This window comes from Morchella importuna, assembly GCF_003444635.1.
Source record: "Morchella importuna strain M04M26 chromosome Unknown Morimp01GS006, whole genome shotgun sequence".
Classification (NCBI taxonomy): Eukaryota; Fungi; Ascomycota; class Pezizomycetes; order Pezizales; family Morchellaceae; genus Morchella; species Morchella importuna.
Genome location: NW_025763403.1, coordinates 845698 through 863966, shown reverse-complemented (window position 1 = coordinate 863966; position 18269 = coordinate 845698). Strand labels below are relative to the sequence as shown.

Sequence of the window (18269 nt, the reverse complement as noted above, 5' to 3'; positions counted from 1 at the left end):
ACCCTCTTTCATTTTCTTATCATAAGACGGTGATAGGCAGAGCGTACTTACATGCCTTTCATATCATAAATAAGTTCCACAAAGAAATCCTGGCTTCAACCTTATCATCATGATAATGGCTAATTATACAGTGACTCTACTCAGATAGTAGATTATCATCTAGATTGCAGGGTCAGACATGCACACACGGGGAATTCCTGGTTGGATACGCCACTACAAATATAAACGGGATGGGTAAAAAATGCCCGGACTGGAGAATCTATGCATATGCACTTTATGTACTCTAGGGAGTACTCGAATCTTCGGGTATCCCAAAATGTGACGACAATGATATCTGCTCCACAACGATTTCTTCAGAATCCTCTGGCGAATTATGGTAAATATACCCACACTAACGCTAAGGATGAGGTACAATCCCGAGGGATAATTCAAAATTATATTTACTCGCGCGTTAGTTAAGTCTTGTGAGGTCGTTGCTACCAAGAATTCTCAGGACTTAATTAACGCCAATTTGAGTCAACTCGTCGGCTATCATTTTTTTTGGACCACGTGGCGCTAATATCAGGCTCTCCAGTGCAGCTGCGGATCGTATACACCAGGCATGGTACTTGAGAAAATGTGCGCCAGGTTCTAAGAATGGGAAAGTTCAGATGTATCGAGGATCGCTGGACTGTAAGCTTAACGCGATTAAGCGATGAGCATTTCTTCAGATAGAGGCCTCTGCTCTAGCTTCACAATTGGTACCCGAACAGCGGGTTTTAATCCCATACCCCGCAACTTGTTCTAGAGGAGATTAGTTTGCTTACGACTTTACCTAGTGCAAAGCGTGATAGTAATACTTCTTGCGATTTGGTAGACCGGCGTTTTAGCGTTTTGACAACACACATTATAGTGATAGCCCTGGCCGCGATACTTTACTCTAGAGTGCTCCGAGTAAAGTAGATATGCGGGGATTTTAGATGGTGCATATTACTTAGAGCAGTCCCTGGTCCACGGGAGAGCTCAGAATACCTGATTCGCCACGCTCCCGATTTTGAGCCAGAATACTGGGCCCACATATTGTGGGGGAGGGGGGGACGTGTATCGCGCATATTGTGCTCACACCCGTCCTGCCATTGATGACGCAAAATAAGATAGTGGTAGGTTATTTTTGGGGCTAGTTATTTGTGAAAAAGCATACGGCATGCTAATTTTTTTTCCTCTCGATGAGCAGGTATAAGAAAGGCAAATGCCCCACCTCTGAGAAATATAATTTTGGTCAGAGTACTGTCTTCTATGTCCGTAGCAACACTCAGCGCAATGGATACTCATATTATCATCAAGCAATATGCCGAGTGGGCTTCAATAGCAAAGACATGGCTCTTATCACTCTCAAAGCTCGAAGCTTTCATAATCTTAACCACCTTATGGACTGTCTACAGGATTGGGGTTTACACATACAGATTATTCCTTCACCCGCTCTCGAAATACCCTGGGCCTAGGCTGGCAGCAGCGAGTTCTGTGTATGAAATGTACCATGATGTGAGTGTATATTACGCCTTCGGTCTAGCTGGTTATACTGAAGGCTTTGAATTTAGATAGTTAAGAAGGGAGATATGACGTTCCACATGGACGAGTTGCACAGGAAATATGGTGAGTATAATGAGTAAAGTCGCTCGACATGCCAAGTAATGCTAACGTACAGAACTTAGGACCCATTGTCAGGATTTCCCCGAATAAAGTTCGCCTACGGGACTCGAGCGCTTTTCATGAGCTCCATAAAGTCGGGTCTCCTCTTATCAAAGACCCCGGCTTCTACAGCCTTTTTGGTCTCGCAAACTCTACTTTCAGTACAATCAACCCTATTATCCACAGGAAACAGCGCCGCATTCTAGACCCAATGTTCTCTCGGCGTAGCATCTTGGGCTTCGAGAACGTAGTCCAGGAGAAATGCGACCTTCTATGCTACAAGATTAGGGAGCTTGAGCAAGCCGACTCTAAAGTCAGTTTCCACAACGCATTTGTAGCACTTACGATCGATATTGTTACCGAATATGCCTATGCCAAGTCTTACAAGTAAGGATATGAGTTGACTTCCCACCGATTACTCCCTCAATGCTGATTGGCTTTCACATACAGTACCCTATTAAACGAAGGATTTGTGTCGAAAGTCTCGTCTGCATTTGACGCTCAACAGGAAGCTTTCATGGTCTTGAAGAGCTTTCCAATCATTGCAAAGGTTTTCCAGAGCCTGCCTCCCTGGCTACTAATGAAGGTTTTCCCAGACGGAGGTAAGGACCAGCGAATCCATCTTCATGCATACAATCAGCTGATGATATCTCAATTATTATGCAGCTGGATTCAGAGAGCTAGAGGTTGATGCTGAAGCACAACTGAAAACTGTTCTCGAAAAAACCAGAAACGGAGAAGTCAAGACTGGCCACAGAACTGTCTTTTTAGAGATGCTGGAAGGCTACCACAACCCAAACCCACAGGATCTAGTCCACGAAGCTGTGAGTGTAGTAGGTGCAGGAATGCACACCACCCGCTGGATTCTTTGTGTTGGTGCTTTGGAGGTAGCGAGAAATCCTGAAATCGCGTGGAAATTGTACGAGGAATTGAAGACAGCGATCCCAAACATCAACGATAATTTACCATATGAACAACTTGAAAACCTGCCTTACTTGGTATGGCCCACGTGCACTCGAATATCATCTCCTCTTGGCGTTACTAATTCCTTGCCGCAGCGGGGTGTTGTTAAAGAAGCTTTGAGGCTTGGATATGGCATTGTTTCCGCAAGCCCCAGATTAGTGCCTCGTGAGGGAGCTGTGATCGGTGGTTATCATCTCCCTAGTGATGTATGTCATCCCAAGATAATTTATAAAATTCTGTACCAAGCTAATATCGTGGCCAGTCCGTGATTGAGATTGATCACTACTCCGTTTCCCATGACGAAGAGATCTTTCCAGACTCATATACATTTTCCCCGGAGCGTTGGCTTTCACCCGAATCAAAGACAAAGGAGAAATACGTTATTGCTTTCGGTGCTGGTAGCAGACAGTGTCTAGGCGTCAAGTAAGTCCACCATAATCAAGTTATATCTAGGTATGAAACTGTTAATATACTAACCCATGAATGCAGCCTTGCTTACTGCGAGTTGTACCTGGCCTTCGCCGGAATCTTCAGAAGATTCGAGCTGGACGCTGTTGGCCACGACCACATGACTTTCTCAGACCACTGGATGCCTATTTTGAGAGGAGAGAGCTTCGCCTGTAAGGTTCGGTCAAGACAGGATTAAAGGTAATCCATACACGGTGATTTTCTTTCTGCGGCGTTATTCTTATTTCCCATTTGGGGCACAGTTGCATGTATCCAGATACTTTCCAGCTGGTTTGGCTATGTGTGGGGGGTGGGGGTGCTTAGTTATTATGGGTTAGGGTTAATTCTACTGTAAATATATTAGTTTTTCAGCTTTTACACCTCAAAGGTTCTTTTTTGTCTTTCTTTCTTCTCGGTTATCGTTTCCTATGAGATGCAATGAATATTGTTATACGAAGAATAAGCATTCGAGGCGTCATTGGCCCACTCGTGATTGCTTGGTCTAGGCTGCAGACGTGCGGAGAGTAAGGCATGAGCCGTCATATGCATCCATGTAGTCCCCATGTAAGATCATTGTCCCACCAAACCGTCACGCCGCTCGCCCGCACACATGCATCCGGGATACCCGATTGTAAGTATGTCACTCTATTCCATGTGCGCCGCGCTCGCATAAATATCGTTTCTGCACATACCGGTGCGGTCAGTAGTTGATCACGGGCAGGGATACTTAATGCATACATGTAAATTATGGGCAGTGTATGGTATGTACTAGCTCCACCAATCTACATGGTTGGCAGCTGGGAGGATTTTGAGTCTCAAGATACGCCGCGATCTTATGCAGTGCTAGACTTGTGTCAAGACTTTGGGTTGGAGTTAATGACGATGGGCAACATGCACGAGATTTGTTTCGTTGTTTCGGTAGTTGGTCATCAGTTATCACTCGCAACGGAACTCGGTGGCAAAGAGTTCATCAGGTTACTGCTACATCAAAGAGTGTCTATATTCATTTATTTAGAATATTAACGTGTTAGCCTATTAAATACCCAAAAACGCCCTGAACCTCTCTCTAAAAATGCACCAGATCCTAATGTCTATATAACCCGATACCTAAAACCCAACCCAAAGCCTAAACCCCCCAAAAATAATAACACCAAGGAGAAATTACGCCATGCCTCTAGCAAACCTAGACCTAAGATTATTAGATTGGCCCACTACCTTTAAGGTCTTATTCGCCATTTTTAATATTTTTTAGTTTTTTTCTGTTGCGTCGGGTGTTAGTTCAGAAATTCTTTTGGCTAATCAAACCAGCGAAAACAAAGGTTATTCAATACATACTGCAGCTGTCTTCTTATTCGCAACAGGCTGAGCCGTCTTGCGCGCAGCAGGCCGCGCTGTCTTCTTTTTTGCAGGTTGTGCTGTCTTCTTCGGCGCGGCTTTTCCCTTCTTATTCTTGTTTGAGAAGGTGTTCTTGAGAGAATTCACCTGCTTCAGCAGACCGACGCCCTTGGAAAGTGTGCTTTTTGTTTTGGTTTGTGCGAAAGCTGGCGCCGTTTTCCCTCTGCTGTCTTTGATAGGAAAACACTTTGAAGGGAGCGGGAATTTTATTCCCTAGAACGCTGTCAGTTTCGACCCAGGTCATTGCGGGGATGCTATGTGTATCTCACCCAAAGCATCTTCTCTGAAAAGCTTCCTACAGTCATTGTATCTTTCCCCGCCACCGCCACCAACTCAATGTTCGCATCACTCTTCATTGTAACCCCGGTTGGACTTTTATTCGCGTTCCCTGCACAAGCTGGCTTTCCATTTTTATTTGTGACCGTTTTAAGATCAATCCCAATGCGCGGTAGCCTTAGTCTAAATCCCGCGTCATAGGAACCCACACCTATAGCGAAGACCCCGACACCAAAAACGAGATTGGTGCCGGTATCGAACTTCATGTCGATAGCGCCTCCGTTAAGTTCAAAGGGAAGAGGAGTGATTTTGACACCCTTCCATTTTCCAGATTGGCCAGGGGTGTTTTTGTTAAGAAGGTCTTTGCGGAACAGGGCGTTGTTTGGGACCTAATAAAAAGGGGGAGAAATGTTAGTTGGACGAGAGACCAGAGGGGAACGGAGAAGAGGCGTACAGATCCTGTGACGCCGAAAGAAAAGTCGGCATCGGTACGGACGTTCGATTGAAAGCTAACAGTCAATTCCGCTTTGGGTCCAAGGCCAAAGACTCCCGGAATCTGATACATGGAGCTTATTAATAGGAGCTATTTTGTTCCACGGCGGTGTATCTTACATTAATGGCAGGGAGATTCATTGAGTACACATCCTTCTCGAACTGGAATGCTGGATTCGTGGCATCATTCTTCTGGAGAAAAACCCTGAACTTCATCGTTGTACCAATGTCCCTTGGCCTTACTTCAAATATAGCTGATTTGGGGACAAATTGCACAAACTGCACGTGATTAACACGTTAGCAAATTTCGGCGCTAGGATATAATTGGGAGCCATACCTGCATATTACCAGACATTAAGATTTTACCAGTGACGTAGCAGTTGAGACAGTCGACGATTTGCGCTCTATTTGAAGGTTATTAGCAAGAGTTGAGTAATGATAGATTGAAATATTTACCCCTGGTTCCCCGTGTAGATATTCTTCGCTACGTTTGCCTTCCCAACCGCAATGTTGAGACTCAGATTATCTTTCCCAATCTTTCCAGTCCCTATTTTGCCAACCCCCTTCTCAACTGCTTTAACAGCCTGACCAAGTTTCTGCTTTGCCTTATCTACCACACTCACTACCTTATCCTTAACCTTATTAAACGTATTCTTTGCCTTGTCAACAATGTTCGTAACACCCTTTCCAACGTTTTCCGCGGTCTTTTTGATATCTTTGCCGACATTTGTCACTGTTTTCTTGATCGCTTTCCCTGCATCATCAAAAGCGTTCTTGATCTTTCCAAAGAGATCAAATCGTTTCTCTAGCGGTCCATAAACCCTATTTTCATCATTTTCCTCATTGCCGTATTCCAGCTGCATCGTCCCGAAATCCATGGAATACGTCCCCGCAACTTCTGCCCAGTCTGTCTGAACGGCATAGAAGTCTACCCTTAGCGCCTCTTCCACATAGTCCACCTTCCGCACCCAGAACACAGCACGCTGTGCTGCAGGGCCACAACCTTCATGGTTCGTGATCATAACAAACTGATTATCTTCGCGTTCGTTGATCCAGCTCCAAATCTGGATATACGAGAACACTTCCTCGTCCACCAAGGTGACAGAGAGCTTGTGGTCGCCAATTGTGGAACAGTCGACATTCGAGGTAAGGCCTTCAAATTTCTCCATCAAGAGGATTCGGGAATTTTCAGGTGCACTGAGGGTTAGGTTTGCGACGAAAAAGGTTCCATCGTCTGTCGAGGTCAGAATCGGGGGTCATGCCGGAGTGTATGGATGGTACGTACCAAGCGGGATGCCATACATCATTAATTCCTGATCAGATGGAACCAGCCTCGAAAAGTCTTGAAGTGGTGGGACTTCAGACCGTCGGTTGAGACCATGCATCAGCGGGTCTATTCGGATAGGTCGAAGTTCATAGGTTGTAGTTGGGAGATTTCCGCCATTATTGTTACTTGGCACTTCACGAGGATATATTGTTCTTGCATTTGTGCGCAGGGTTAAGAAACTGATAAAAGTCGCCAAGGTGAGAAAGAAATTCGTGGAGAGCATTCTTGGTCTCAGACCATAGGAGTAATTACAATAGAATAGAAATAAAGAATGCAAAGCCTGTCGCAAGCGAAAGTCCTACCTGAGGTGTGAAATGTAGAGGAAGTCTTTTCTGGGCGGGAAATTGAAACTTTTATTCGTTCTATGAACTCCTACACATATAGTGTAACTTGCACCGGGTAATTCTTGCCAATTCTGATCCAAAGCACTGTCTGTGACAGGACCGGAGAGTATCTGTTGAACTGGCAATGCCCAACCTAGTAAGATACAAGCCCTAGGGCGGGATTCAGGGTAAGATGCTCGTACCAAAGAAGTAACAGCACCTGCATCTGGGTGGTTATGTCAGCTAAAAGCAGGGATCACGGGTGTAATGGTTGTTTGGGGTGACAAGTGACTAAGTAGAGAGTGCTCACCGAGAGATACGTGCCGGAAACGCCTCTGAAAATCGTGCAAGAATAGGATAGTCGCTCTAAGTGACCTATTCTAGAACTGATTCCTAAGCGTTATGCCTGCAAAACAATATCCTCTCAAGAGACCCTGAGCCTAAGCTGCCGGTCGCAATCGGGCAATTCATCTTGTGCACCATTCCCTTCCTTGCATGTATATATATTGTGGATTATTGAACACTTCTCATATAACTTTATGAGCTTTGTTCTTTTTTAAAGCTTGTAGTCACACAAATATTTTGTCACCCACACGTTCAAACCGATAATTCTTTTCTGGCCCTGCCACATTATAAATCACGGTAACCGTGGTGATCACAGCGCTTTCCCAGGGGTAAAAGGTCGTGGAACCTGGTACGGGAGGAGGGATTAATTACATCCTATAGGGTTCAAATCCATGTCTTCTAAAATCCTGAAAAGAATATGTCTATCACCTCGAAACCATTGCGCCTGGGCTGAGTAACCCGCTGGAATACCACGGTAGAGTACGCCCGTGCCTCTTTAACTAGCCTCATGAACACAGGATACTGGAGACGAGTTTCGTAAAAGTCCTAATTCTGCTCGTTGCGGCCCGCGAAGCGAAATGCAGGAGGTTCCCGTTTTTAGAAGAAGTTTCATTTATTGTAGTACCGCAAGTCTCCATCAACCATAAAGTTAATCCATAGTGTCCTGGGTTATAGGGGATCGGAGAACCTTGTTTTGGCGAGTAAACAAACTAAACATGAAAAAGTAGTTAGAATGGTGATAGAATAGTTATCGATTTGCATCTCCTTAAATTTTTCGTATAGCCAGATCTATAAGACTTTTCTTTCTGCCGGTGAGACTGCATATACTCGAAAAGTTAAGACTCGGACACAGCCTACTGAGGTGGATCTATAATGGACTGAAGAGATTAGATGCATGACCGAAAGCACTTATGGGGCAGGTGTAAATAGATAGATTCAAGCGTGTAACCATCCGAAGGTGGCCGGACTCGGAAGAGAATATAAGAAAAGATCAAGAAGGCACAGGAAGTACCCTTTGAGCGATGGAGGGTATGCTGCAGATAGATGCAAGTAATCCGTTAAAAAAATGGCCGATAGAGATTATTCTCTGCTCTCCTCGAGCAAAGAGAGATCAATGACGCCTCGGGTGCACGTGATGTATGATGACTGTTGAAATTGTGGCCAGCGTTCTGTTAGTATCAAAGTATGTAAGTAGAGGTATTGAAGAGATACGGAGTTGGCTTAACTTAGCTGTTCTGTCTTCTTTACCCACACGTCTTTCAATTACTCTCATAACAAAGACCATCAAAAGCGCTAGTGGTACTTCTAGGAATGCGTGAAGAAAGAGGGGTGGGGGGAAGGTTGGAACTTTGTCGACAAGCGAACTATTCCAGGTATCTCACGGCTTTTGGCTCACTGTTCCCGTCATCTTTGTATCTGCACCTCCATCATATATGTCTTCCATCCATAACACGAGGTTGGTAGGTAATAATACACTTCATCGTAGTAGATTACCATGGTAGGGTTAGGTATTCCAACTAGCTCGCCTATCCTACCTGCACGCTCTTAGGCCTTGGTATTACTTTCAGGCCACTGAAACTTATGTTGGCGAGTTGGTCTAGGGGTAGACGACTCATCGTGGAGGAACACCGAAAATATATTCCCCCGCCAGAAATACTCAGCTCCGCTCTCCCAACTTAAAACTTATTCCCATCCTCTAAAGCTTATTGTGGTCTCCTAATTAGCCCTCTTCGTGGGTTAGGTATGATGTCGATCTCTTCGGCCCATAATCGTGGCTTAGATCATCGTAGCTTCGACTGTCGTAGCTTCTCTTATGACCCTTTTCCAATACATCTACGTGGCTAATCTCACATTTGTCCCCACATGAGCTCTTTGATGAAGTTCATTTAGGTAGTTAACTGTACTCAAATATAGACGCAAGATTAGGGTTTAGAATTTGCAGACAGGAAGCAATATCATCCGCTTCAAACCAATGACATAGATGGGCTAGAGAGTGTTTGAGGACTGGAGTGGGACGAGGAGTGGGGGGCCACGGATAAGTTGCGGAGATCTTCAGGAAATACTTGTACGGCTCTTGATTTATAATTTATCTCTTTGCAACTAAAGCTGGTACGTACCTCGCCCAAGTGAGAATTTATGATCCATCATTTTTCGCCCCTTTGTTTTCTTTTTATCATTTTTAGTTGAGAGCTTGAAAGAATGCATTTCAGTTAGTACAGTAAAAAAAGAAAGTGAAATGTCGTTCTTTAATTACTCTCTCACATACGTACTATTCGATATACAATAAAGAGAGAAAAAAAGGGGGGAAGAAACCCTAATCCAGCGTGTCTTGCTCCAGCCGTAGCTTCGCCGGCCCCCGTGCCAAAAGGGTTGAGACGGAGAAACTGGCAAGTAATTCTGGGAGCAACGCAGGCCCGGGACTCTATTAAGATGGGTGGTGCTGTTGGGGGTTGCTTAGCTGGCGATTAGCCCTCAGCGCCGCTATGATGGGAGGAAAATCGCGAATTATAGAAACCAGAGAGTGTGCCAAGGCCCGCTGGACTTGGCGGCTATCATGATAAGCCGATATATTTCTTTTCAGCCATTGATATATATACCAAAAGCCCACATTACACCTGATTCGAATATCTCGCCCCCAATCAACACTTAACATTTGACATACACTCCGGAGTGCCACAGAGACAGCTCATTCCCCTTTGGGTGAAAAAGCCGCGGCCGTAATTTACAGTGATCTCCTCGAAAAGCTTGATTTCCCTCAGGGAAATCACAAACTGTATTTCCTTATTTGGAAAAAATAGACAAGTTAAGGCGCTATTAGGCTTACAGGAATGGTTGATGAAACGAGTCCAATTGCCTAATAGAGTTTGATATATATAGGACATCGTGAATTAGTTACATGGCATAACGAGAGCTTGGGCTATGCCGTGGTAAATAAGGGTTCAAAAGAGTACAAACCCATATATCTACTAGTGGTACAATAAAATCTGCTATCATTTTCCGTATGGGGACCATGGAGGACGAATGGGTCAGGGAAAAAGACATCCTTTGTGATAGATCCGGCATATTCTGCCAGGGTTATATCGCCCCTGATTCTCTAGGAGAGGACTGTTAGCAAAAAAGAAGAAAAAAAAACTGAATATAAGCAGAAGCAACAAAATACCTGTAAACTACGAACTCCAATTCCTTTGCCCTGGGTCTCAAACAGTTCTATAAGGGGTTGCGTATATTGGGGCGTGGCATTACAGGTTTTCATGCCAGTGGCGATACACATGTCGCATCTCGCCTTCCTAATATCCTTCAAAGGATCGGTTGCCTTCGGGTCTGGATCGCCGTATACTCGGGGGTCCGTTTCCGGCTTAAAATCTCGGCCAAGTATTGAATGCTCAATTGGCACGTATGGACGAGTGAGTATATGGTGGGCGTCTTTTTTGTCTAGCGACACACACCACCGGTGTGGATGCAGCTGGTATCTCGCTGAATTTACATCAAAAACATCACCCGGGTTCTGTTGAAGGTTCAGAAGGGAGGTACAGTTGTTGATCCACCTATTGTAAGCGTCACACACGCTATAGAGGGAAATGTCACTACTAAATTTCCGGCGGTTATAGGCCGGCTCTTGCAGCATTTTTTCAATAAGAACGCCGTATTTCGGTCGTACGGTCCTAGAAATGAGCTCGAATGAGCCCTTATTTTCTCCAATTAATCGGCTGAAATCCTCCCACTGGTCCGGATGGAGGTGTTTGGCGGCGGACCGGAATGCGGCAGAGAGGGTGAGGAGGGTGAAACATGCCCACCCAACGGAGCTCACACAGGAGAGGTAGCGGCTGTAGCTCGTAATCAAGCATGACACGGGTTCACTTGGTACTATAATTCCACTACCGGATCTGAAGGCCTGTGGGAGGTCTCCTCCAGAAATAGAGGCTAACCAGAATGTACCAGCTATTGTATAACATATTCTCCCCGCATTTAGTAATTAGGCAGCATTGTGATCAAACAAGATGAGTGGTAAAACTTACTCAACACTTCATATGCCCTTGCAAGTTCAGATGTAGCAATCGCAGACATGAAAATACTACCTCTATCTTCAAATCTCTTGACGAAAAGAGCGTTCGCCCTTATAGCATCTGTCAATTTCGATGGATCAGCGGCCGTCCATCCGAGAGTTGTTTCGACTTGAATTCCCAGATACAAGTCTTTAAAGACTTTCTCAAGCTCGGACTCTGCAATTGAGGGGTCTAGTTTAACTTGATTATAAGGGAAAGTGAGTTTGGTCTCGGTGGTATCGTGCTGCGGATTTGGAATAGTGCTAGTTACGGATAGACATGAATCCATTGTGCCCTTGAATTTGGATATTTTCTTGTTATCGAGATGAGAGTGTTGTTTCAGGATCACCAGGTGAAATATTTCTACGTTGCCAGTAAATTCTATGGTATGATGGTGGGGCAGGAACCCGAGGGGGGCTTAGCGTTGAGCCCCCATTACCTACGCGAATCGAAACTCTTGAATTCTGGTCTCTACTCACTTTCCGCAGAAATACTAGGAAGTAACGAAGAATAGGTCTTCATGAGAGTCCGAGCGAGTTTCATGACAGATGGGGTAACTTCTCATGCGAAACCTAACGAGTCATGTCTCGTGAGAACCGAGCGAGTTTTCATGATAATAGAATTTGACAGGTTAAATACATAGATGTACCTTATGATAGAGTTCTCAATTGCATCATGTTACGGGGAAGGTATTTGCAAAAGATGGGGATATTGATATTACATGTAGTTATTAAAATCTGGCCTACGGCCGCCAGCTGTAAAATTTCGAAAGATCTGAGGTCAGGCTGGAAGCCAGCGAACACCGGAGAGATGAGCACCGGAAAGGTAAACACAATATCGAGTTGGGGGACTAGGAAGGTGTCTACATACAAAACCTCTAGTTAAAGAGTATCAAACTTACAAAATTCAGCAATATTCCCAGAATTCAACATTTAGCCTTTGATCTTAGAGAATAATAAAATATATAGCTTACCACCACCTTGATAATAGGGATGAAATTGCTGCAGCTTCAATCTGAGGACGATTCGGTCGGGCCAGGACGGAATGAAGGGCCCTAGCCAATATTTTGCGGGCAGGCTGGTCCTACCTACATTTGACCCGGGCCAGCCCAAGTTACTCTCTGGCTTCAATGATGCTCCGGACGACAATTTAAGATATAAAGAAATACCAGAGCATGATCACCAGAAGTTGGACACTAGAAAGAGCTTACACCGGCTCGACATTTTGACCACATGATATACTCAGAATCGAAACTAGAGCCGGAATCATGCAAGGTTATTAAGCCAAATTAAGGAGTTTTAAAAAAAAAGCCAGATAAAAACAGAAGAGAAGGGGGGAGTGATTGAAAAGCCCAAGGTTATCAGCGGAGAGGGCAAGTACACAGAGTTCGGGATCTGGATAGTAATCAGTCGTGTGCTTAGTCGTGTGTTTTGAAACTTGCGCCAATTGGCCATCAAGTTAGAACTGCGCTGCGTCGATTGAAGTTTGAATTTACATGTAATATGGTCTGTGAGGTCATGAGAGTGAGTGAAGGTCAATGAATTGAGGTGACTCTGATCGGCCCGCGAAGCTTAGTCGTGAGCAAGAGCGGGTATACTAGAGTGTTGAAGCCTAGAACCAAACCCTAACAACCACACGCAACTGAAGACACTCCAACATGTATACATACCGTTGAAACCCTTCGTTTATATGAATAAGATTGGACCCCTATTGCAATTATGAAAAGCATCACCAGATAGTGTTCTAAAATAGTCCCACCGGAAGTGACCGATGGAACATGCCGTGCGCCAAGACTTATGAAACCGATGTTTATGCTCCCCCGACTGTCCCTATCTCAATTTGCGGTATCATTCGACCATACACGATGTGTGATCCGTCAACGAGATCTCAAGAGCTAGGTATGACTCGCTTCCTTCGAAATAGGGAATTGGGATGAACTTTGTCGGCTGAATTCGCGAAGCGGGGATCAACGCTGACTGATGACATCGTAATCTGATAGGGATTTATAATTCCCAAATATTTTGAAGGTAGGACCGCTAGGCCTTGCCTCCCATGATTTCATAATCTCAGAGCGAAGGTGTTAGTACCGGTTCACTCAGTTGGTCATGGGGTATCACTCGAAATTCCACGAGATTGCGCAAGGTTTCTAAACTTTATTCTATGGTTCTCTCGGGTAGGTTCGATTATGTACACCGTTACCTTTAACAATAACATTTTAAATTTTCTGTCCTCCGCTAAAGCGGTGTCATCAGAACATCATCATCGAAGACTCCCCTTTTGCCTTCATCTCTGTTAATATTGGGATATCCAATCCGGACCACGCGCAAAATAAAAAATCTTCCCAAACCAGCTCTACATACAAGGAACATCCACACCCTGATGGTGGCTATTGATTGTAGCTGAACGGGTTACAAGCGAGATCATGAGGGAGTTATTCCCCTTTCTTCTCCTCGTCACGTCTCAGCACCTCATGTTCATGCGAACGCCTTTAATCGTCACTAGTGATCACGATGCCAACTAATGACTGCAGTTAAACTTAGGTGCTAGGTTTTACTGGGATTCCATTAGAGTAGCCCCTGTATGAATTCCTTCCAAAACCAGGTTACAACGTCCGTCTGAACTACTTTAGTCCAACCTCCTCTTTACACGATGTCGCTCCATTCGCCCAACAGAGAATTCACCAAAGGAGCATTATCCGCCTAAAAGCAGGGATCATATAAACAAAGCTTAGGCTTGGCACTATATACACGGAGAGTTCCTATAGCCGAGGTTGGAAGGTTCACTCCTCCACCATATTATCAACGGCGTGAACTCCTTAGTTACGGGCGGAGTTCCAGTATTGCCTTCTAATATATTCTTTACGGAAATTTCCCATAAGAAGTGTCGCTATGATCTGTTTACATGTATTACTCCCCTCTGGGATAGCATGAATACTATATAACCGCGGTATATTATTCTTGGCGGACGCCCCCTATTAGACAATTGCAACAGTTGCCCTCATCCAACTGCTTTTCTCATTTGCACACAAGGTCACTCGGCGATATTCGCGCCGATGCTAAATACTGACGGGCCGGAGTGCCTCACGATTGTACGCAAAAATCTCCAGCTACTTCGTATTCGTATGACCCAATTCGTGGCTGTTACAAGCTCGCTTGCAGCATGCAAGCCACAGAACTCCTTAACAAAGCCAAGTAGCCGTTGGTGCTAAACTGCTCCAAATCTTCACGATCATGCTCGGTACAACCGCCGTTGGTCTCACGTCAATCTATCTCCCACGAGCACAATAGATCTGAACAGGGGTCTAGGATACTTAAATTCTCGCGTCGGAAAGATCTGGAACAAAATTACTCTATTCATCCAAATTTAGAGTTTAAGAACATTCTCCGCATCCATGTATCGGAGGAATTTACTTTCATGTTCCGTACAATGAGATCCAACCATTCGTCCGAATATGTGGAATCGAGAGCGCTAGTACGCTCCAACCCAAGCGCCAAGATTGAAATGGTAAACGTCCGATGTTGTGTGCGGTGGGACTACCACTATATTATTAAGGCGCCCAACTACTAATATACACGACACATAAGTCAGCTTTGGGTTTGGATCCTGGTCAAGTACTATACCTTAATTGAGATATGTTTGCTTCTAAGAATCTGGATTCACGGTTTATCTGCGCAAGGGTCCAACATTATTCCCAGGGCTGCGGAAGCTCAAATCTGACCACACTTCAGTTCTGGATTGCGATGAGGTCTTGCCTGTGGGAATTTTACTACTATTCGATTCATACTTTCGTATGTGCTCCGTCTGATCTTTTAGTCTAGAAAAGCTACAGATTCCAATTCTCAACAAATCAGATTTAATTTTGTCCAGGTGGCTCACTCGCGCAACCAACAAAGTACGTCGGTGTAACCCGAGTTTCCGGAAAATTTACCTCAAGGACCGTGCTTCAAAATATATTAGCCAAGAACCTTAATCCGCTTCGAGTTCACTGTTACTCTATCACTCTACATTAGCTGAAACGGAGAGTTGAGCGCACAAGTGGATAGTGAATTTCAATTCTCTTGTCTAGATCTTACCGTACCGCCGGTGCATAATGACCCGAGTGGAGAGGTCCCGCCACTTCAGTTCTCCGATAGTGGGTAGAACCCAAAGGAATACAGTACCTATACGGGCTCCAGGGATATCAATAATCTAAACGTCCAACAGAGGTCCGTGTTCCCCACAACAGCCCACGATGAATGCATTATAAAGAGCTTCATATTCCCACCTCCAATACTTCCTTCTCTCCTCACTCACTCACACAATCATTCACCTTCACTACCTTCACTTTTATTTCAATTCACTCGCTCGCTTTGATAGCAGCTTCACTCATTCACTCTTTCTTATAATCAACTTCAGCAAAACTCGCTATCAAACCACCAACCCGAAATAAAAATCAACATGCAGCTCACTTCAGTCCTCGTTTCTGCTCTCCTCGGCGCCGTCTCTGTCTCTGCCGCCGCAACCACCACTTTCCCCTCTGCTGCCAGCAGCACCACTCTCTCCGCCGCCAAGACCATCACTGGCACTTTCGATGGTGGTATGAAGCGCTTCGGCCGTGGTGGTGAGTCTTATATCCCTCCTCTCTTCGACACTGTATCATGATACTAACAAACCCACCAGTCTCCTGCTCTGGCCAGGCCGAAGGTGGCAACAAGGACGCCGTCTTCATCCTCGAAGCTGGCGCCACTCTTAAGAACGTCATCATCGGCAAGGACCAGATTGAGGGTGTCCACTGTCTCGGAAGCTGCACCATCCAGAACGTCTGGTGGGAAGATGTCTGCGAGGATGCTTTGACCATCAAGCAGAGCTCCGGCACCTCGTACGTCACCGGAGGAGGCGCCAAGAACGCCGACGACAAGGTCATCCAGCACAACGGTGGTGGAAAGGTCGTCATCAAGGACTTCTACGTTCAGGACTTTGGCAAATTGTGGAGGTCGTGCGGTAACTGCAAGTCTGGACAGACCAAGCGCCAGGTTGAGATGTCGGGTGTTGTGGCCAAGAACGGAAAGTTGCTTGCTGGTGGCAACGAGAACTATGGTGGTGAGTAGCTGAAATTGCAATATCAGATCATTTGAGGGTTTACTTGATACTGACTCATTGATGCAGATACCATCACTATCAAGTCCACCAAGGTCTCAAACGTCAAGAAGATCTGTGCTAGATACACTGGCAACTCTTCCGGCGCCGAGCCCAAGGAGCTCGGAAGCGGCCCTGACTCCAAGGTCTGCTTGTACTCCGCCTCGGATGTCACTTCTATCTAAGCTTGCTCGCCTACCTGCTTGCTTAGGGGGGATATATGGAAAGGTTGATTGGGGAATTGGGGGGGATGAGTGTTGGCGGGTGTATAGAAGTTGCCCTGGTGTGCATAATCTGTTTGGGGGGGGGGGGGGGTGGGGTGGAAAAAGTACGGGCTACTGTAATTTAATTTCTTTGTCTTAATATATATTATCTGCCGGCCGGCATACCATAAAATCTTTAGCCCTTTTTCATGGATCGATTGCAGTTTTTGTGGGTTGATTTATCGGTTGATATGAGGAGAACCGTCTGCCGGTAGGGATTCGCGGCGGTTGATCAAAGGCCTGCTTGTAAGAATAGGGATGTATGTAGTCATATAAGACCGAAACCCATTATATCCTAAGCTTCAACCCTCGCAACTTAACAAGGAGCTCGGGGCTCGTCAGAGGAGTACCATCATCCACCTCCAGGCTCACCGCCCACGACATGCTGCGCCGCGGGGAGTCGACACCATAGCCCAACCCAATACAGCCACAAAATCCCGAATAAACCAGCCCTGTGGTTCCTCCTGTGACGACAGCATAGGAGAACATACCTCTCTAGTCAAGCCGGGCTCGCATGTTGGGGCGTCTCGGGTTACTGTTTCAGCGTGACATCAACCGTATTTTGTGTCATTCAGCGGGGTTGGGGGACGGCGAGTCGATTGATGGGTCTTGTAAAGGTACGAAAATGAGTGTCGTTGGCGGTGCTTGTCCGTTTACCTGCAAATACATTAGAACAGACCGCACAACCACTTAACCCGCCCCCAAGCATCCTCAGACTCCGCAGCCGGGAATCGCCTCACGAAAATAGCCTTTCACGCACCTTACTAGGATCAAAGCCAAACGTAAATCACGTAGTAGGTTCCTGTAATTGGCTCACCGAACAGGAGGTGACTAAGCAGCCCAGCACATGTTTAATCACGAAATATCACTCGGTGTTTTAAACCGACAGCTCTGGGACACGGATTGCGTTTTTGGAAGTTTTCTAATAGCCATACCCCGCCAGCTCTTTTACCCGCTGCTGCCTTTGTCTGCGTTTCCTGTTGTTATGGCGCCAGGGCTTACCAGAGAAACTGGGTTCCCTAGTATGAGATAGTAGCGGATGGAGCAGAGCAGATGCAGCAGATGCAACTAACCACCGGCGGTGGATTGTTTTTTTCTTTATTGTCGGTGTGTGTGGATTGCTTGGAGGGAATGATAGTTAGTTATGCTTTGTTGCTTTTGTTATTCTGATGCGGGGGAGAGGAGTGGGGTGTGTGGTTTTCCTCCACCTACAAATAAAGCGGTCGGTCGGGCCCGCCACTGGCCAGCCACGTATAAAACCCGCAGTATATGTATGGCCCCCATCTCCCGAGTGTTACTGTCCCTCGTAGTATACGTCGAGACTGAAAGTATGCGCTCCCTTTGCCAGGGCTATAGCGTCTGCTATCCCGGCCGCCTTCCCAACCGGCACCAGTATTCAGAGTCGCCCGGCCCGCCGACAGAGCAGCGCCCTTCTTTTCTTTCGTAGGTATCTATCCGGCGGAGGTCGATCGCATTCCCGATTGGCAGGAGAGGTAGTCTCGTAGCTGGACATTGGACATTACCGCTCTTTGGAATCGGAATTGAGAGGCGTATTCTGGGTTTTGGAATTGTCGTGGCTCCGAGGTCGATCGCCGATATCAGAGAATTGGAT

At 45.8% G+C, this 18269-nt stretch overlaps 5 protein-coding genes across 5 annotated transcripts; 3 read left to right on the top strand and 2 right to left on the bottom strand.

The window, feature by feature from the left end:
• Positions 1-403: 403 nt before the first annotated feature.
• Positions 404-3277, top strand: LAJ45_03043 (uncharacterized protein; the record flags this gene model as incomplete). Its single annotated transcript, XM_046112632.1, has 14 exons — positions 404-408; positions 575-618; positions 693-740; positions 819-852; positions 1138-1139; positions 1214-1263; positions 1324-1521; positions 1578-1632; positions 1692-2055; positions 2119-2270; positions 2335-2666; positions 2727-2837; positions 2894-3054; positions 3121-3277. 14 exons carry the CDS (start codon positions 404-406, stop codon positions 3275-3277), a joined length of 1713 nt encoding a protein of 570 aa, XP_045974121.1.
• Positions 3278-4316: 1039 nt separating this feature from the next.
• On the bottom strand, positions 4317-6791 carry LAJ45_03042 (uncharacterized protein; the record flags this gene model as incomplete). The annotated part of the gene is made up of 8 exons (XM_046112631.1): positions 4317-4337; positions 4414-4686; positions 4743-5138; positions 5204-5305; positions 5362-5520; positions 5579-5645; positions 5698-6475; positions 6527-6791. The coding sequence occupies 8 exons, from the start codon at positions 6789-6791 to the stop codon at positions 4317-4319; spliced, it is 2061 nt and encodes a 686-aa protein (XP_045974120.1).
• Positions 6792-11202: 4411 nt separating this feature from the next.
• Positions 11203-11568, bottom strand: LAJ45_03041 (uncharacterized protein; the record flags this gene model as incomplete). Its single annotated transcript, XM_046112630.1, has 1 exon — positions 11203-11568. One exon carries the CDS (start codon positions 11566-11568, stop codon positions 11203-11205), a length of 366 nt encoding a protein of 121 aa, XP_045974119.1.
• Positions 11569-14911: 3343 nt separating this feature from the next.
• LAJ45_03040 (uncharacterized protein) lies at positions 14912-15419 on the top strand (the record flags this gene model as incomplete). The annotated part of the gene is made up of 3 exons (XM_046112629.1): positions 14912-15067; positions 15147-15171; positions 15346-15419. 3 exons carry the CDS (start codon positions 14912-14914, stop codon positions 15417-15419), a joined length of 255 nt encoding a protein of 84 aa, XP_045974118.1.
• Positions 15420-15716: 297 nt separating this feature from the next.
• On the top strand, positions 15717-16579 carry LAJ45_03039 (uncharacterized protein; the record flags this gene model as incomplete). The annotated part of the gene is made up of 3 exons (XM_046112628.1): positions 15717-15879; positions 15939-16358; positions 16425-16579. 3 exons carry the CDS (start codon positions 15717-15719, stop codon positions 16577-16579), a joined length of 738 nt encoding a protein of 245 aa, XP_045974117.1.
• Between the last annotated feature and the right edge of the window lie 1690 nt (positions 16580-18269).